Raw genomic sequence first — 17,900 nt, forward strand, 5'->3', positions numbered from 1 at the left:
CTGCTGTCTGATTATCACCAGGGCCTGCAGAGCCGGATCGTACTCGCAAGGCCAACTGCAGTGTCCCACTCCAAAACAAGACACACTCACCATCTGAAAGGAAAATCACTGCCTACTCTCAAAATGATTTTTGGCACGGAACTGAGGCACATTATGGGTAACTATTAAAGTCATGACTCATTTCACAACCACATTTACAAAATACATTTAGAAATTTAAAACTAAGAAATAGTATCTGATAAATAAATAAATACTATGGGTTTATTCCAGTGTATTAACATATGGAAAAGTACTGTAAGTACACAACATTACTGTGTAAGTACTTGATGAAAGTCTCCCTGTAGTTATGATGGTGTAACGCACCATTTGAATGGAGGCATTCCATCAAAACCATACTGTGGACCTACAATAGTTTTTAAAACAGGTTAATGCACAGAAATAAGCTGTTTGTTAAGTGAAGTGTTATCTTTTTTCCAAAGTTGTGCACTGACTGTACAAAATTACATGTCTGAAAGCCCCTCATGGAATTACTTTATTACCATTTGAGATGAGTATGTGAATATGCTTTAGATTGGATTTGGTCAGATGAAACTTTAATGATCCTCGTGTGGAAACTGGGACATTGCAGCAGCACAGAAGAGGATATACAGGTGAGAATACCAAAGGTAATGGAAGAAATAGTTACCACAAAAGGACATATTAGGGTTAATATAACAAATCCAGAAGCAGATTTGAGTGTTACCTGCAGGCCTTGGCCGTCCACTGTGACTGAGTTGGCTCTCTGCATCTTCCCTCGGCTCGACTGGCTGGACCTGGAGTCTTTCCTCACAGTCGACTGCCTCTCCTGGGATCACAGGTCAAACAACAAGGTTGTTAAGGCAGCAATAAATAATCATTGTCCCTGTTTCAAAATAAAAATCACTATCACTATCGCAAAATGCTATGTACACCTCTTGGAAAAGGGCATTCCAAAATGATTGATTCTAATTAAATTAAAGCAAGTTACGACACTTTTTAATTGATAAGATATAGGGTTGGCTACAATATCTTTTCACCCATTAAATCTGGCTTTAATTCTTCTGTTTTGTTCAAATTTACAAACAATAGTTTCTCCTATTGATAGTAAATGAACAGGTGCAGTTTTTTATTGATTTGACCACGTTTTTGTTCTGGTGGACTGCTGCCTTATTGTAGATACACTTCTCTCTGTTGGTCTGTCATGCAATGCTTTTCTTTGGTTCAATTCATATCTTCATAACAGAAAACAATGTGTTGCCATACAAGGATGCAAATCTGAAACATTAGCACAACAACGAGGCGTGCCTCAAGGCTCAACTCTTGGTCCACTTCTTTTTTTCCATTTTTAGTAAAGACCTCCCCTTGATTTGCTCTGAATGTTGTGTTTAGCTTTATGCGGATGATATAGCAACATAAACATCTAAAACAAGTTTATTACAGATTGAATCAGATTTTCAATCTGATTTTAATACCCTTCACAACTGGATTAAAACTAATGAAGCAATACTCAATAAAACTAAACCTCACACTATGGTTTTTGGTACATTTAAAGCTTTTTCATGTGTTATTACCTGTCTTGATGTTACACCAGTGCAAAGAGTTGAACACACCAATACCTGGGACTACAGCATGACTGTGAACTTTCATATAAACGCCATATTTTATTTATATTGTGAAGAAAATGAACCTCTGCATTGGTGTTCTATACTAATCCAGAAATTGTTTTTCCTTGTTACTGTTACTGTTAAAAAGAAGTGTGCGTTACATCTCATTTTACCAATACTGGATTATGTTGGTGTTGTATATCAAGCTGCATCCAAAACTGATCTTCCTCTCAATACAGTTCATAATAGACTTTGCAGAGCTGTTCTTGACTCTTCTCTAATAACTCAACATTGCACAATGTATGAAGCTGTTAATTAGCCTTCTCCCATCATGAGAAGACAGCGACACCGACTGCAGTTTATTTTTAAATGTATATATTTCAATTATCCTTACTTTTTAAAACAACTTATGGTACCTTTCTCCTCTAATTAGCCTCTCAGTTGAAACATTCTGTACAGATCTTTTCTTCTCTGTTGCTGTTTTTTTTTCCTCACCCAGACATGTCATGTTCGAAATCACTTCATGAGAGAATATGACGACTGCATTGTAAGATAACACACATCAAAGACGAGAGCAGCTTCACTGTGTCATGGAGGAGCTGACCACTGAGGGGCGAGGCTCACCAGAACGACGGGGCAGATCGTGTTGGGGGGCAGGATGTGATCCTTCAGGGGTCCGCAGTCACACTCAGGTTTCACATGGGAGGCACACTTGTTGTGGAGCTGGAGGAGGTGGTGAAAGCTATTAGCAGCCGACTCGTGTCAACAACACTGTGAGTTCAGCTAATCCTTTTCAGGTGCATTCGCTGGTATTATTTGCATTACAAGTGCAACTGCCTTTACTTTATTAGCTGTGACCAGCAGCTCTATATCTCACTCTGTCAGTCGGTCCACAAAAATCCCCTCCCCACCCACCCACCCACCCTTTGGCAGCCACAGTTGTCGCCATAGGCTTGGAGGTCAAGTGTGTGTATGTGTATGTGTGTGTGTGTGTGTGTGTTCATGCCAATTGACTAAAAGAGAGCATGACAATGGGGCTGACCTATCAAAAAAGGTATAACTTCTAAAAATGTATTGATATAACGTGGACAAACTTTGTAGGAAGACACACATGCACACAAAGATAAACAGATATACACATACACACAGGCACAGACACACACACACAGACACACACACACACACCATTTTGTCATCATGTCCCCTTTCACAACTCATGAACCGGTTGTCTTAGAGCCTAGCGGGAGGTGTCACTGGACTTGCTGTGCCTTCCCTGTGGCGACTGAAACTTCCTACTTATGAGGCTGAAATTCGCCATGGAGGTCAAACGTGAGCTTGTGTGTGCGTGAATGCATACACGTGTGGATGCATGCACATACGTGGTCGCAGTTATTGCAAAATTCGCGCTTGTTTTCTGTTAGTTTACAAGCACATGCAAGCGTTCCTGGGTGTAAATAGGTGGCATGACTTGAGAGGGAGCGAAGGTGCAACCAAAAGCAGTGGGAGTATAATGAGGAGGTGGCTGCCTCTCCTCAGGTGGCGGCGTACCGTGATTTGGCACCACACACAGTGCAGCCCAGTCAGGCCCTGGTAACACTTAATGGTTTTGTGACACTTGTCACACTTGGTGGGGCAGTTCCCCTCCACCCAGAAATGATGCATTACCTGTGGAGAGAGGGATCGACAGCATATGGGGGTGGGAAGAAGTGAGAAAAGAAACATGTTGCAGAAAAACAAGATATATATTTACACAAAGTCAAGAGGCACACTGATGAAAGAAAGCAAGAAAGCAAGGAGGAAATAAATTCAGCAAGAAAGACAGAAAGACAGACAGACCCAAATGAGGCCAGACAAACAATGCTGTCTGTGTACTGGCCATGTCTTTAAACCAGCTTTATCCTTGTAATTAGCAATGCTCAGTAGCAGACTGAGTTGTTTTAATTCCATTAGAGGAAGAGCGGCCCTCGGCCTAAGCTCCGTGCAGCATCGCTGATCCAAGCGTGCCGACTAGTAAACACTCCAATTGGACGCACCTCTGTGTTTTTCTTGGACTTGACGTAGGTTTTGATACAAGACGGAGGCGCGCGGGCCACACAGCGCTCGTGGACGGTGTACTTGCAGACTAGGAAGGAGAAAAAAAAAAGGCATTTCAAATCTCAAAACTTGGAGGAAAAGGCAAAGAGGAGAGAAAACACACATCATTTTATACTGTATAGTGGCCGTTTGTGGTAATGTGATGTAAGTAATTTGATGGCAGATGCTGATATTTTCCTGCTGAGGGTAACCCTATTATTTTGTGAGAAACAGACACAGAAATCTTCTGAAAAAAAAAAAAAAAGTATAGATGGGTAAAAGTTATGAGGAATGGGTGAATGAATGAATGCAGTTTCAAAATAAGTCAAATTAACTGATAGCATTTTGATTTGAAATACAAAAGATCTGCTTTTTTAATCATTTGAAAGTGATCAGTGTAAATTTAAAAACAGAGCATATCACGTGGCATTTGCACAAATAAATCTACTCGTTAGTGCAATTTCATTTTGCTTTATACTTCTACCATTTTGTACAGGTGGACTTGTAAAGCAGGTGTTTTTACGCCTCAGTTTTATGCCTGAATGAGTTACAATTTTGCAGACGTGGCGATGCTGGTCACAGGTCATCCAGCCAGATGCCGTGTGCACAGCAGAGTTGGCTTTTTCTTAATAAAACAGTTATTTCAGCTGGAAAGCAACAGCATCACTCAGTGAATCCAGTCCCAGTTAGGAGAGAAACATGCAGAACAAAACGTTTTTTATCTGTTTTACACCTGTACATCACAGATCGTGACAGTAACGATTATGTGAAAAGACATGTGAAAATACACATTTGACACGGAAATACACATGTGGGTCACACTCAGCACTTCGTGTTGCATGTGAGGCCTATAGGAAACTCTGAGGCACACTGGTACCTTTATGTAATAATGAACAGAGAAATGAATTAAAAACATTAGATGAGGAAATATAACATGCAAAGAAAATAAAATCTCACTGCAGGTTTTACCGACTGGACAATATCTGATATTTCAAAAAGTCAATATCAGCCCAGTATCTTGTCAAATCAAATATATCTATTACTGTAGTTCACACTGTTGATTTGGGCTTTACTCACAGGAGCAGCAGAGGCCCTGCTTGCCCAGGCCGATCAGCATGTTGAGACACAGGTTGCAGTAGGCCGGCTTGTTGAAGTGCTTCAGCCTCCACACGTGGTGCCCGTCGTCCTTCACATTCTGTGCACACACACACACACACACACACTGACTAACTAATTGGTTCACTGCTTTGACTGACTTATTCATTCATTTTTCAGTATGAAGGCAGAATCACTGAATCGATTCATTTGTTGATTGATTCGGACGGTCGATTGATTTACTAATTTTTCTTTTTTTCCCCTCCAGACAGGTGCTCTAAACACAGGTGTCTTCCTTTTATGGTAGTATATATTCATTAGTAACTGTAAAGATACCTGACATGGATTGGTGTCCCTCTTTACTGAGGACAGGACCAGACAGAAGCTGGTCAAATAGCTCCATCTAGTGGCCAAACTATGAACTGACGATAGGAGTGGTTTGTACATTAGCAGTGTAGATTTGCACAGCAGAGTGAAAATATCACATGTTCATTTGCACATATATACATCCTTTTTTTTATGCAACATCCATCCTTTTTATAGTATTTATTTTAGTTTCATATTTATTGGTTGCGCATTAATTGCAGTGAACTTTAGCAGCAATCCTAATTTCATTCAAAGACTTTCTATTCTATTTCTATTCTATTTATTCTATTCTATTCTATTCTGTTCTGTTCTATTCTATTCTATAATGTATGTACAGACATACATTTTTCCTCTATTTAACTTGTTTACCTGCACTGTTTTATATACTCTTTTCTTGTATACCACTGTAATGCTCTATTGTTATTTAACCATGTTAAGCACCTTGTAAACTCATTATTTTGGAAAGTGCTATATAAATAAAGCTATTATTATAAGTAGCATTAGTAGAAGTAGTATCAGTAGTAGAAGTAGTAGCAGCAGCAGTAGTAGTAGTAGTAGTAGTAGTAGTAGTAGTAGTAGCACCAGCAGTAGTAGTAGTACTAGTAGTAGTAGCAGCAGTAGTAGAAGTAGAAGTAGTAGTAGTAGTAGTAGTAGTAGTAGTCGTAGTAGCAGTAGTAGTACTAGTAGTAGTAGTAATAGTAGTAGTAGTAGCAGTAGTAGTAGTAGCAGTAGTATTAGTATAAGTAGTAGCAGTAGTAGTATTAGCAGTAGTATTAGTATAAGTAGTAGCAGTAGTAGAAGTAGTAGCAGTAGTAGTAGTAGTTGTAGTAGTAGCAGTAGTAGTAGTAATAGTAATGGCGGTAGCAGTAGCAGTAGTAGTAGCAGTAGTATTAGTATAAGTAGTAGTAGCGTAGTAGTAGTAATAGTAGTAGCAGTAGTAGTAGAAGTAGTAGCAACAGTAGTAGTAGAAGTAGTAGCAGTAGTAGTACTAGTAGTAGTAGTAGCAGTATTGATATTACTCATTTTTAAAGTAGTGTTTCAATGTTTTTTTTTTCAGCAGTGAAATAAGGGCACTTGTCTGATTATTAATCAAATACAATAGTCTAGAATAAGAAAAGTGAAATCAAACTTCACGTTTCATTACAAATTAATATTTTACACTTCAGTCATATAGCTAAGGCTACCTTATCCACAGTCAAATGTGATAATTGCAACAATATGTATATTTTGCACCAAAGCAGCACTGTGTCAGCGACTAATTTCCAGTAAATCATATCTCACTGTTTGGTATGATATTGTATTGCAGGATAAAGTTCAGATCACCAAGCTTACTCATAAAGCAACAGTAATGAGCGTTAATGGGCCATTAGTAAATAGGGATAACACTATCCCTGTGACTTTAAGAGTGATTAGATCATACAAGAGAGAAGTGTTAGGAAAAGACACAGCGAGTGATAAAGTTAATTTACACTTGTAACAGGGAGTGTGTGCGGTACATGGATTTATTTTTGGGGGTCTGTTGAGCCAGAAAGGTTTTCGACCCGGTCCTGAAGGGTCAGCATGAAGACGGCAGCGAGTTTCAGATGATTAGTTATAAACGTGGCTGTTGACCGGGGCAGCTTGACTGACTGTTTCATTAACGCTACACTTCACACTCACTTTCACACGTTTGTACCTGGTGGCTCCCCGGCGCAGCCACAGTCCTGCTGCTGGCCTGTTAGCAGCTCCAGCACACACATGGCTGTTCACGTGCCTTGCTCAAAGGCACATACATGGCCGCTTTTGCTGGGTCTTAGTCAGCGGGTCCAAAAGTCCAGTCTTTCCCTCATTAGCTCCTCATTTTCTGCTCTTGTTCACAAACAAACTCTCACTACAGCAGCAGGTGATTAAGGTTACAGGGCGCTTGAACAACAATATTAATATGCATGATAAATACAATAAAATCATAGATGCAAATAGGAGAGTCAGATTTTACATGATTCAGTGGTAATTTAGGACTGCAGCTGATGCTCTCAATCACAGAAACTCAACAGTGTGCAGGTTTAGTTTCTGGCTCTTTCAGGAAAAACAAATGAAAGCTTTAAACAAAGATTTTTTTATTATTATTATTATTTTCACTATTGCTGGTTTATCTCAGATGTTAATGGGGATTTTTTTACTATCTCACTGCACAAAATAATCACAATTTACCAAGAATTTATTGAAAACTGAGACAGTAGAATGGAAAAAATGAATATTCAAGGCAGAACTTTTTGTAGTGATTTTTTTTTCACAAGTAGTGAAAAATTGAATGTTTTTCTTTTTTCTTTTTTCTGCCTCAATACTGAATACAGGCCATTTTTAATGTATTTTTGATGATTTCGCCCCCAGTGGTTCAAGAGCATCAGACACCATCAATTTAACTTTATTTATTTATTCATTTATTTTTTTTTTTTTTTGGTCACTCAGCAGTGCAGTCTTGTACTGTCTTTCAGAGGCTCAGTTTTAAAGCTAAAGTGAAGGAAGATGCTGATACCATATAAAACTAGACAACATGTCCTGTTAGGTTTTTGGTGAGGGGGCTAAGTATCGCTCCAAAGTTAGGATACATTTTGATGAGGGGAAAAACTGGCATCTGACCTCCAGAATGAATAGGGTCTTTGGGCAATATCAGAAACTCAAAACAATTACTTCCACTACAGTCTGCGATAAACTGATTTGACATGCAGCAAAAAAAGCATGACAAAGAGATGCAAATGTCACAACAAAAAACAGAGGAATTGAAAAAAAAAAACAAAAAACATCTCCCCAGTGTGAGTGGTTGCTCTGGCGTCTCACCGTCTCCAGGCCCAGCAGCACCAGCAGGGGGATGGTGGTCATGCCGCCCTGGATCCACTCCTCCAGTGACACCGTGCCGTCGCGGTCGTAGTCGATCTCCTGCATCATTTCCTGGAGGATCTATAAACCAAATCAGTGGGAAACGGGGTTCTTGTTAGCGGAGGAGTCTTCACTCTAAAAACGCTCGGCGGTTCTCTAATTGTGGCGACAGGAACTCCCCAAGATATTGTGAGTCACATAGGAGGAGTCACAAGATGATTTACAGCATGGAGTCTGGAAAAAGTATATTTCTAATACACAAATGCATTACAATGGTAGCAATCTCTGTGATAAAAGCTATTTTCAACCCCTGGCTTTCCTCCAATTATTCAATAAAATAGCTTTACAGGGCAAAATAAAAATGAGAGTTTAGTGTCGCCATTCTGGTTGCACACAGGGAAAAAAACAACAAACTACACACAACAAATGAGACACTATGCCTCGCAGTGCGCTCATTTGTCTCCTCTGTACACCATTTAAGACAGAACTACAGTATTAGTGCAGCACAGGAACACGGGCGACCTCTCCAGTAGCTGCCACTGCCATGTAATTACTAATTTCTGTTCGCTGAGTGAAATTTCTCTCTTACTGGTTTCAGTTCTGTCACGTCCCATTCCAGGTACTCAGCCACATGCATCATCTGGGAGATAATGTGTTCCAGCTCCTGCAGCGAGACCACAGACAGTCATTACGGGCACCAAAAACACAGTATTTACCTTGGTGGGTATTGCAGCCTACAAGCTGATGTCACTATCAAATGTCTTCGGCTTAAATAGGCCAATAAACAGCGTCTAATAGCGGGTTTGGAAGCGTCATTCAGTTGCACAGTGCAAAACAAAGGCAGCGTGGGAAGTGCTCCGAGGCTGATGGTTTAATTACAATGGTTGCTCATTTTTTAGGGAGGGGGGAGTGGAGGGGTGGAGGGTGCAATTATGTTCAAGCAGCAGTCTGAATCACCATGATGCATTCTGGACTAATATGCTGAGCAGGTATCAGTTGCAGTCTGTGTTGAGTCATGCCTGAGTGTAAGTGAAGAGTTTCATTCCAAAAGGAGATGCAGTATAATGCATTTGGGGGGGAAAAAAAGTGCAAACATGAAAGCAAAAACCTTCAACTTTTTTGAGGATGGAACGGAAAATATAAGAAACAAAATGGGATCAAATGCAACTGAATGGATCTAAATGTTTGTGCATTTCAGACATGAATGTGGAATGAAACCTGTCTGATATTTCTCGGGGTTGAATGTGACAAAGAATGATTCTTTACCGAGCTGTCCAAAGAGCCATTCCCATCGGTGTCATAGAGGCGAAACATAACTGTGGAGATAAAAAAAAAGAAAGAAAGAAGAAGAAGAAGAAGTCAAGCTATAACACCCTGTAGTCTTTACTCCTCTCACCCTGTGAAAGTGAAGAGAACAATAAAAACGGCACAGCGGTATTGACAGGAGAAGCCACCGCTCTCATTGTTCAATAAAACCCTTTTTCCCCCCTCCTCTGTGCATGTCACCGCGCTCAATACAAGGCAATAAAACAGACCCATCTCACGACACTTGTAGGCATCTGCATGCTGCAACATTAACTGCCCCCCCACCCTCCAAATCCCACCCCCCTTGTCACCTCTCAGAGGCGTCACCATGGCAACAGACAGCTCCCACACCACGGTCGTGATTGGCTATCACCTAACGACATGCCTCGGTCCAAGTGTGACAGAATCGTGACAAACAACAAAAACAACACCACCACCCCCGGCTGCAGATTGTGCTCATATTCATGTCTATATTTAGAAGTGCTCAAACCCCCGGGTCACACTGAAATGTATTCCTGCAAACACACACACATATACACACACGCCCCTTCAAGTGCAGTAGTGGCGCCCGGGAGTGTGGCTGGTGATGTCACATCCAGCTGACGTCAAACGGCGGTTGGCCGGGACACTAACGAGGAGCTAATTGCCCGGTTCCTGCGAGAGCGTGGCCCTCTGGGGTGGCGAGGTGAGGTGAGGTGGGTGGAGGCTGGCTGCTGGTGGAGCTGGGAGGTGTTTGCGGTCGCCCAAAACAGCCCCAGGACGGCGACAGGGTGCAGGGGGGGACGACCGGGGGTTGGTTGTTAACCTCTGACTCTGCAGCATGAACGGCGCTGGACTGAGAAAAGTGTCTGCTCCATGCAGTCCAGACTGGAGAGCAAAATGTTAGTGCTGCTGTACTGTGGAGAAACCTTTTGTCCTTGAAATCTCTTATTAAAACCCACTTTTATCAAAATAAAACTCACTCAGCAGATCTCAGCCCACTACTCCTGCAAATCCACTTGACTCTAATCGAACAGTCACTGACATTTGGGACACAGCATCTTCAAAGAGTCATCCTCTTGAATTTCTGATCAAATTTGCTCCACGCTTAATTATTTGCACAGGTGTGTATGTAGCTGGCAACTCCCATATGTTAGGCTATACAATTTCCTTGAAAAAACTATGTACAATAACCAGAGTTACAATAATAAAGAAGAAAATGTGTTTGTGTATAGATACTATTTCCACAGATATCTGCCTCAAGTGTGCAAATATGTCACGAATCAGAGCGGGCCAACGCACAATACGTCTTTTAAAAACATATATTTAGATTCAATGGTGGTGAAGGCCAGACAAGACTGCAATGTACAATGTTTTCATCTCTATTTAATTTATGCTTGCCATGTGAAATCAAAGAATACATTTTTTTATGATTACATTACATTATGTGAAGGAGCATCTGCGCCCGAAGCAATGCTGCTTACCTTCTTATACCTATTATTATGAATCTGCTCTCTGCAGTAATTCTGACCTTCTTATATTTATTATTGATTTATGTTTTATCGTCTAATTTTCATGTAATGTGTTGTTTTGATGCAACTCCTATCTTTATATCGCTTTATAAGCTTTGTTTTTGAGGAGCTCACAAAAAGTTATTAGTTTTATTAAAATAGTGCACTTAAAAACTATGTATTTAAGGAAAATATTAAGCTATAGGGTTTTTCACAATGACTTCAGCTTTGCGCCTAGTTCCTCTACATTTTCTTATTCTTCTAATGCTGATTTCACAATACTGGATTTCTGGAGATCTACTTTACTGAAGCACAAGCACCTAAGACACACAGAAATGCCACAAACCTGTAACACACAGTCATGAAATGCAGTTCTCAAAGGAACCAGCAGAGGGACCCATCCTCTACTACAGTAAAATTGATCTGAGAGGAGCGAAGAGGAGAGGAACAGCGAGGCGAGGCGGGGAGGGGATGCTCTGACATCAGCCACCGTTAACTCAGTGATGTGCTCACACACGAAGCAGCAGCTGAATTATTTAGCCATCGCTATGCTTAATGAGCACCCCTCTTATCAATAATTCAGCAGATGGATGAGAATTATAGCAGCACAGAAAAAGTCTGATGTCCAATTAAGCGATGTAACCTTGTGAATAAATGATGTGATAAATGGAATAAAGAGATGTGGATGGATGTGTCAATAAGCGGTAAACAGCCGAGTCTCAAGCAGCCATCAGGAAGAGCTTCGCGGTGGAAAGATAAATGGATTTAGTTGTTGAAGAACATCCAAAGAAATCTGAGAAAGCACAATAAAGCTTGATCGATCCAAGGTGGTCCTTGAGAGAGCCGGGGAGAAAGAGCCTAATACGTTCAATTTACTTGATAATTATTGAAGATACATGCTCCAGTCATCCTCGAGAACAGAAATCTAAAAATGATCAAGGATAACAAGGAAGGCTGACAGCTGATTTCCACCGGGGGCCTTGAGAGACAGAGGCAGAAAGCGAGACAGCGAGTTTGATTGAATTTACACATGAATCACCAAAGAATATGGACGAGAAAACTCACGACTCAGACTCAAACAAAGCACACAGAGAGAGACAAAGGCAGAGAGAAAAAGATACCCAGCAAACATCCTGTTGTCGAACAGATGCTGATACAACAGCCTTGGAAATGTTGCACCAAACTGAGAGTTGAGACAACATCAGAAGTTGTTCTCAGCCTCTACCTGCATTGTTTGGCAGATGAAGGGCCGCGATATCTTTGTGGCAGAAGTTTGAAACAGTTACCAAAGCTGATATCAATATAATTTTGTGAATTTTGTGCTCACTGTGCTCGTGTCAGGCTGAAATAGACGACTGTATGGGAGTAAAATCAGGATAATGTTATTGCAAATGCATAAGGTGACATTTATTTTCAAATTAGTATTGCAACATGCAGATGAATATTGAGGGTGCACTTTTATAAATTTGAACACATATCTGCAGCTTTCAGTGCACATTTTGCAAATTTTGCTTTGCACATTTGCAGTGATAAAGTTCAGATTTTAATTTGATAAGACTGAAATTTATTCACTTGAACAAGACAATAATACAAACATTTCTAATCTCCCTGGCTGGAGTTAAACCTCCATCTTGCTGGGTATGAACACAGGGACCCAGAGGTCATGTGACTCGGGACTCACACTCCAGTTTGTCCTCGGGACGTCCGCCCTCCAGCAGCGAGAGGTAACACACGATGTCTTTGAGCTGCACCGTGTCCAGAGGCCTGGGCGGCGCGGGCACCTTCAGAGGGGTCGAGTTGCCTTTGATCAGCTTGAGCCCTGCAGGGAGACGCGGATGAAAGGTCAAAACATCCTCCACAGAGCCTCTTATGTTAGCTCAGAGACCCACTGGGACAGGATGCCTGACATTAGTCATACAGTCCCATCGATCAGTGGCGTGGGCGGCGTCCAGATCGGCAACATGTGGCTGAAAATTGACTTGTGATATTTATGGCATGGCAGTTTACAGCAGCCTTGTAGCAAAGGCCAAGACAACACTTTGTATCCTTGCAAGTGTATTTATGTGCATTTGACTCATAGTAAGTGTGCACTATTGCATGCAGAAATATTAAAAAAGCTCTTTTTTGGGGAAAAATATGGTATTGTTACCTCCATTTATCTCAAATTTACTTAATTTCCCACCACACATGTGTACACTTTTGCAGATTCTGTATGTTTAGAGGGTGGTGCATCTCAAAAGTACCATTGTGCCAAAAATATTCAGTGCACACAATTCAAACTGTGACTAAACTTCCCTTCACACATTTGCACATTTCATTTAAAAGCTTGTATAGAAGGAAAATGCACATTTTCCTTTAAGCGTGTTGGTCATCTAAACCAGCTATAAGCTTTACACTTACATCAGTAGCTGTGATGTTTCATTAAGATTAATGGTTATGGAAATAAACCTCTCAAAAAAAAAATAATGAGAATACAGGCAGACACTGTTGTATGCAGAGTGCAGTGGTTCACTGCAGCCAGCACTCATTAACTCCCCGGTCTGCATTCAGATAAACAAAAAAGGGCAGGCTGTGGTGGCGTGAGCGCTTCTGCTTAACAAAACCAAATCAATGAGAGCCAATCAGCACATGCACATCGGCTGTCACACATCCTCTGTGGGGTAAATGAGACAAACAGCAGAACACACACACGGGAACCGAGGTGACGTGCGCAGGAGAGCGGAAGGCCAGCCCACCTAAACTCAGTTTTCTTTAGCATCATAACATTTGCGAGGTAAATTACAAAATTCTAGGGACATCGGCACGCTGATGGGATGAATTGAGGTGAACGCTATCATCCATTATTGATTTCCTTTATTAAATCTAAACCAATCACAGAGGAGGACATGTAGAGAGGCGGACGAGTAGGAGAAGATTTGTCTGTACCTCTGAGACAAATGAGATATGGATTATGCAAACTGAGCAGCAACTGAGCAACAGGAGGCTGTCCCTAACACTCCTCTATATTAAGTGTATAGTATTCATTCTTATAAATAGAAATTGATGTACTTTACACAAGGATTGAGCCTTTTAATTTAAAAGAAAAAATGCTTGACAATGCATTGATTTTCTTTTTTTTTTTTCTTTTTTTTTTGGTTGCTGTCAATGAGGTCACAGTGTTTGTTCTTTCAGTCAAATGCGCCGCCTACAAAATGATGCAATTACTATAATTTTTACACATGATGCTTGTATTGTCAGCCTGACCGATTTGCTAACTTGCTGAGCGGTTCTGTCTCTGAGAAGCTCGCTGTTTTTGAGGCATTTATTCGAAGCAGGTGCAGGTTTGTGTGTGCATGAATGAACTTGTCCTGGGGCGAAGCTGCAAATCACATGCAAACTGCTCAGCCGCCGTCCACTGTCCTCTTACACCGGCTGAGCGCTTTCTCTGTGGCGTTTGGGGGTGAGCAGAGGATTGGAATTAATTTCATGTTGCCTGCCTGCACCAGAGGCGTTTTTCTTCAGTGTCGGTCCTGTTGAGCCACTTAAAGATGTTTCCTCGAGGAGTTTTCTGCACCAACAAGATGAGATCATTTTGGTTCCAGGGTTTGTCCCCGCTCTAAAAGCCATTTATAATTAATGGCAGGACAAACACTCAGTGGACACTTTATTAAGTCCACCTGCTCAATCTATAACAATTCAATGTAACTGTTCGGCCATGAAGTTTCCTTTCCTGCTGCCTATAATGCTCAGGTTTTCTTGTTGTCACAGTAATAGAGGTGTTCATTCACTTCTATGTTTGGCATTGAGCTCATAGTTAGTGCTGCTGTTGCACTGGACTGCATTTTATTGACAGCTGTTTCCAATATTCTGTCCCACCTCCTGTATATATTTATAGGGAGGACAAAAAATTAGAAACACCTCTCAATATAATGTAGTCCAGTACAAGACCTCTGCAAGCTACAACCTCAGTAATAAACTTAGAATTAAATGTACACATTCTCAACAACGTCAACACAAACTGAACATTATAAACATTTTAATTCGGTGCATACAGACACCCATGTTCCCGAGGCGAAGAGTGGGTGAAGGTTGGTGACATCCTCATACTTTACATTGTGGGACGGATAGGACGGCGTCAAATCAGGTGGATATAAACTGTCATGATGCATCTGAGTCTCTGAGTGCTGGGAATTTAGCAGAAAGCCACGAGAAGCCAAGTCTTGACAGCGCAGGAGGACACCAAAATCGTGACAAGACTCAGCAAACACTATTTCAAATCTAATACTGGCTACTAGGTGACATTTTGACATCAATATATCACTGCAACAATAATTTTGAGACATTAGTACAATTATCGTAAACAAACAAGGCCTGTCCAAATGATATTGGCAGCCTCTAATGGCCCCTGCATTACGTTTTACACAGTGTGCCGCTGCACCGCATTTGGCAAGAAATCGGCTGGAATTGCTTCGAGACACAAAGAGCGACTGCTTCATGTCACGAAACAGGAGGGAGGGCCCTGTCTGTCAAGCGGAGCTGCAGTTTTCAGAGTTTCTGGCAACAGCAGATGGTGGACGGACTAAAAGGACAAAGGAAAAATAATTTCCAACATGTTTATCCTCCCCAGCAAAATGAAAGAGAAGACAAACACATGGGCAGCGACACCAGGGAGAGAGAGGGAGGGAGTGAAGGGGGACGAGCGACAGCATCCTGTGTGCGACAGGAGGCAACAGGGTTTGTGGAAAATGTGGTCGTAATTTGATTTCTCTTAATTGACTGGATTTCATTTGAGCTGTAATTGCTCACTCGGCACCCGCTGCACTCCTGGCCGGCCCGGAGGGGGTTTCCGTCTCCCTGTGATCCTTCCAAACATCTCCTCCATGTTTCCCCCCTTGGCTTTTGGGGCTTCTTGGGAGTTTTTCTTGTCTACAATGAGGGGGTGTTGTTTTTGGTTTTCATAAAGTACGTGTCTGCCCTGTGAGACTGTAAACACTGATCAAGGGCTATAAATCCAGCACGCTTGAACTTGAACCTGAAATTTTGATACACCGGCACTGATAATAGCACTGGCTTGAGATTGCCGTTGCTAATCTTAAAGACCTCTTTGGATGAAAATCCAGTTTTGGCTCTCACTGACACGTCCATGTGGTGTTTTTCATGTGCTAAAAGACAAATCAGGAGTGACATCAGCAGTCAAGGCCATGGCTGAGTTTTTTTCTGTTTTGAAACCGCAGTGTGTCAAAGTGAAGATCAAAAAGACGGATTCAGACACACAAAGTTTACGACGTCATAAACATAAGGAGCCAATCCCGTCAGCTAACGAGGTGGTGCTCTCCACGTCATGAGCTAAAACCCGCTGGTTGCTTCAGTGTTTTATTTCCAGTAAATCAACTAGACCAACTTGACATGGCTACTTCCCAGGAACAATATTAGTGTAACTGGGAGATTCACTGTAATTTTTAACATTTATTTTACATGGATAGATTATCAGTTATGATACAACTTTCACGAGTGTCGCTTATGGACTTATAATAATAATAATATAATAATATCCTTTATTTAACCAGGTAAAAAACTCACTGAGATTCAAAATCTCTTTTCCAAGAGTAACCTGGCCAAGGCCAAGACTTCCTGGTTCTGCGTACACAGAGCTGACCCACACGAGTGTTTTGAAAAAAAAAAAAAAAAAAAAAAAAAAAATTAAAAAATAAACAATTAAAAACAACTGCTTCATACAATATCAGTGTAACATCCGCTGGAAAAAAAAAATCTCTCTCTCTCTATATATATATTTTTTACCTGGATAAATACAATCAAATACACATTATGAGCTGGTGTGCAAGCAGGTGTGAGATGGGAAGACATTTGCATATTTATAGCTCCATGCATAGTTAATGAGGGCAAGGTGTCGAGTGATATCTAAGTTGTTTTAAAGGCATAAAGAAATGTTTTGTAAATATGTAACGTATTGATGAACTCAGATGGTTTTCAGGGGTTTGATCCGTGGCTGGAGGGTGATTTTAATCAGTTCAATTATACCAATTCATGAGCAATTTGTAATTGTGTGTTGATTTGACCTATTTGGGGTTTGACGTCTCAGTGACTCAGACCAGTGAGCTAGCTATCTTTAGCCAACCGAGCCAGAAAGACGTCTCAACACAAATACTGCAGGAAAATGGATTAAGGGATGAATGTTGGCTGCAGGCTGCACTTTTGGAACAAACAATGTGTAATATATGTATTTCAATGGCAACGAGTCCAAAATATTGTGTGCATAACTTCATGGTTTGTTAGGGCAATGATTTTATTCCTGTGCTTACCAGAGACTTTGGGTTTGTCAGACGATGACGGACTGGGTTTGGGCCCCTTGTTGCTAAACGACAGGAAGAGATGTTGACAGAACTCCTCGGGCAGTTCGCTCTCCAAGAACGTCTGCATAAAGACCTTGAAGCCCTCAAAGTCAATCTCCTACGAAGAGACAGAGGCAGAGCATGATTTGTACTATTTATCACAGCGACGCTGAGCTCCGGTGATGAACGAGCGCTGAGCTGAAGTTTCCAGTCCTCGTGGCCTTAAAGGCTCTGAGGAAACACAGCCAATTTTCAAAATGTATTTCTATTTTTCACCTTTGGGGAAATCTGCGGTCATTCACAACATGTCCCAGAATTCATGCTGGAAAGATTTCCTCACTTCTTGAAATGAAAAATGAAAAAAAATGTTTGTTCGGGCTTTTTTTTTTTTTCTCTTTCTGAACAGTGTGCCTGTGGATTGTCATGTGCTTTCATATCAGATAATTAATGTAAGATAATTATTTTGCATCGTCTATGCTTTGCAGCATCCTACTGTGAAAACTGCGCACTGCTACGCCGCACGGAGTCTCACACAGTAAAACCACAAATGAACTTGGACAGGAACAACGTTGTCATGTATCTTGTTTCAGCGCAGAACTGAAGGAGAATGTTTTCTTTTCATTTAGTCATTTATTTTTTCGAGCCAAATGACCCGGGTGTGTTGGTCCTCCGAGATGCCTTCAAACAGCATCATGTGAGGTCAACAACTTATCATTTCCTCAGCTGTGTGCTCGCTCCACACTGGGAGCCATTTCTGCGGCCTC

At 41.2% G+C, this 17,900-nt stretch overlaps 1 protein-coding gene across 1 annotated transcript in view; it reads right to left on the reverse strand.

Moving 5' to 3' along the window:
- Window positions 1–17,900, reverse strand: part of dgkb (diacylglycerol kinase, beta) — a 72,938-nt gene that overhangs the window by 43,925 nt on the left and 11,113 nt on the right. The window contains exons 5-14 of the mRNA XM_030072298.1: window positions 17,107–17,254; window positions 12,489–12,626; window positions 9,279–9,328; window positions 8,602–8,676; window positions 7,974–8,093; window positions 4,773–4,890; window positions 3,656–3,744; window positions 3,171–3,287; window positions 2,247–2,345; window positions 743–844 (exon numbers count right to left, since the gene is read on the reverse strand). Coding sequence (XP_029928158.1) covers window positions 743–844; window positions 2,247–2,345; window positions 3,171–3,287; window positions 3,656–3,744; window positions 4,773–4,890; window positions 7,974–8,093; window positions 8,602–8,676; window positions 9,279–9,328; window positions 12,489–12,626; window positions 17,107–17,254 — 1,056 coding nt within the window. The remainder of the gene's footprint in view (window positions 1–742; window positions 845–2,246; window positions 2,346–3,170; window positions 3,288–3,655; window positions 3,745–4,772; window positions 4,891–7,973; window positions 8,094–8,601; window positions 8,677–9,278; window positions 9,329–12,488; window positions 12,627–17,106; window positions 17,255–17,900) is intronic.

The sequence above is a fragment of the Myripristis murdjan genome, chromosome 16 (assembly GCF_902150065.1).
Source record: "Myripristis murdjan chromosome 16, fMyrMur1.1, whole genome shotgun sequence".
NCBI lineage: Eukaryota > Metazoa > Chordata > Actinopteri > Holocentriformes > Holocentridae > Myripristis > Myripristis murdjan.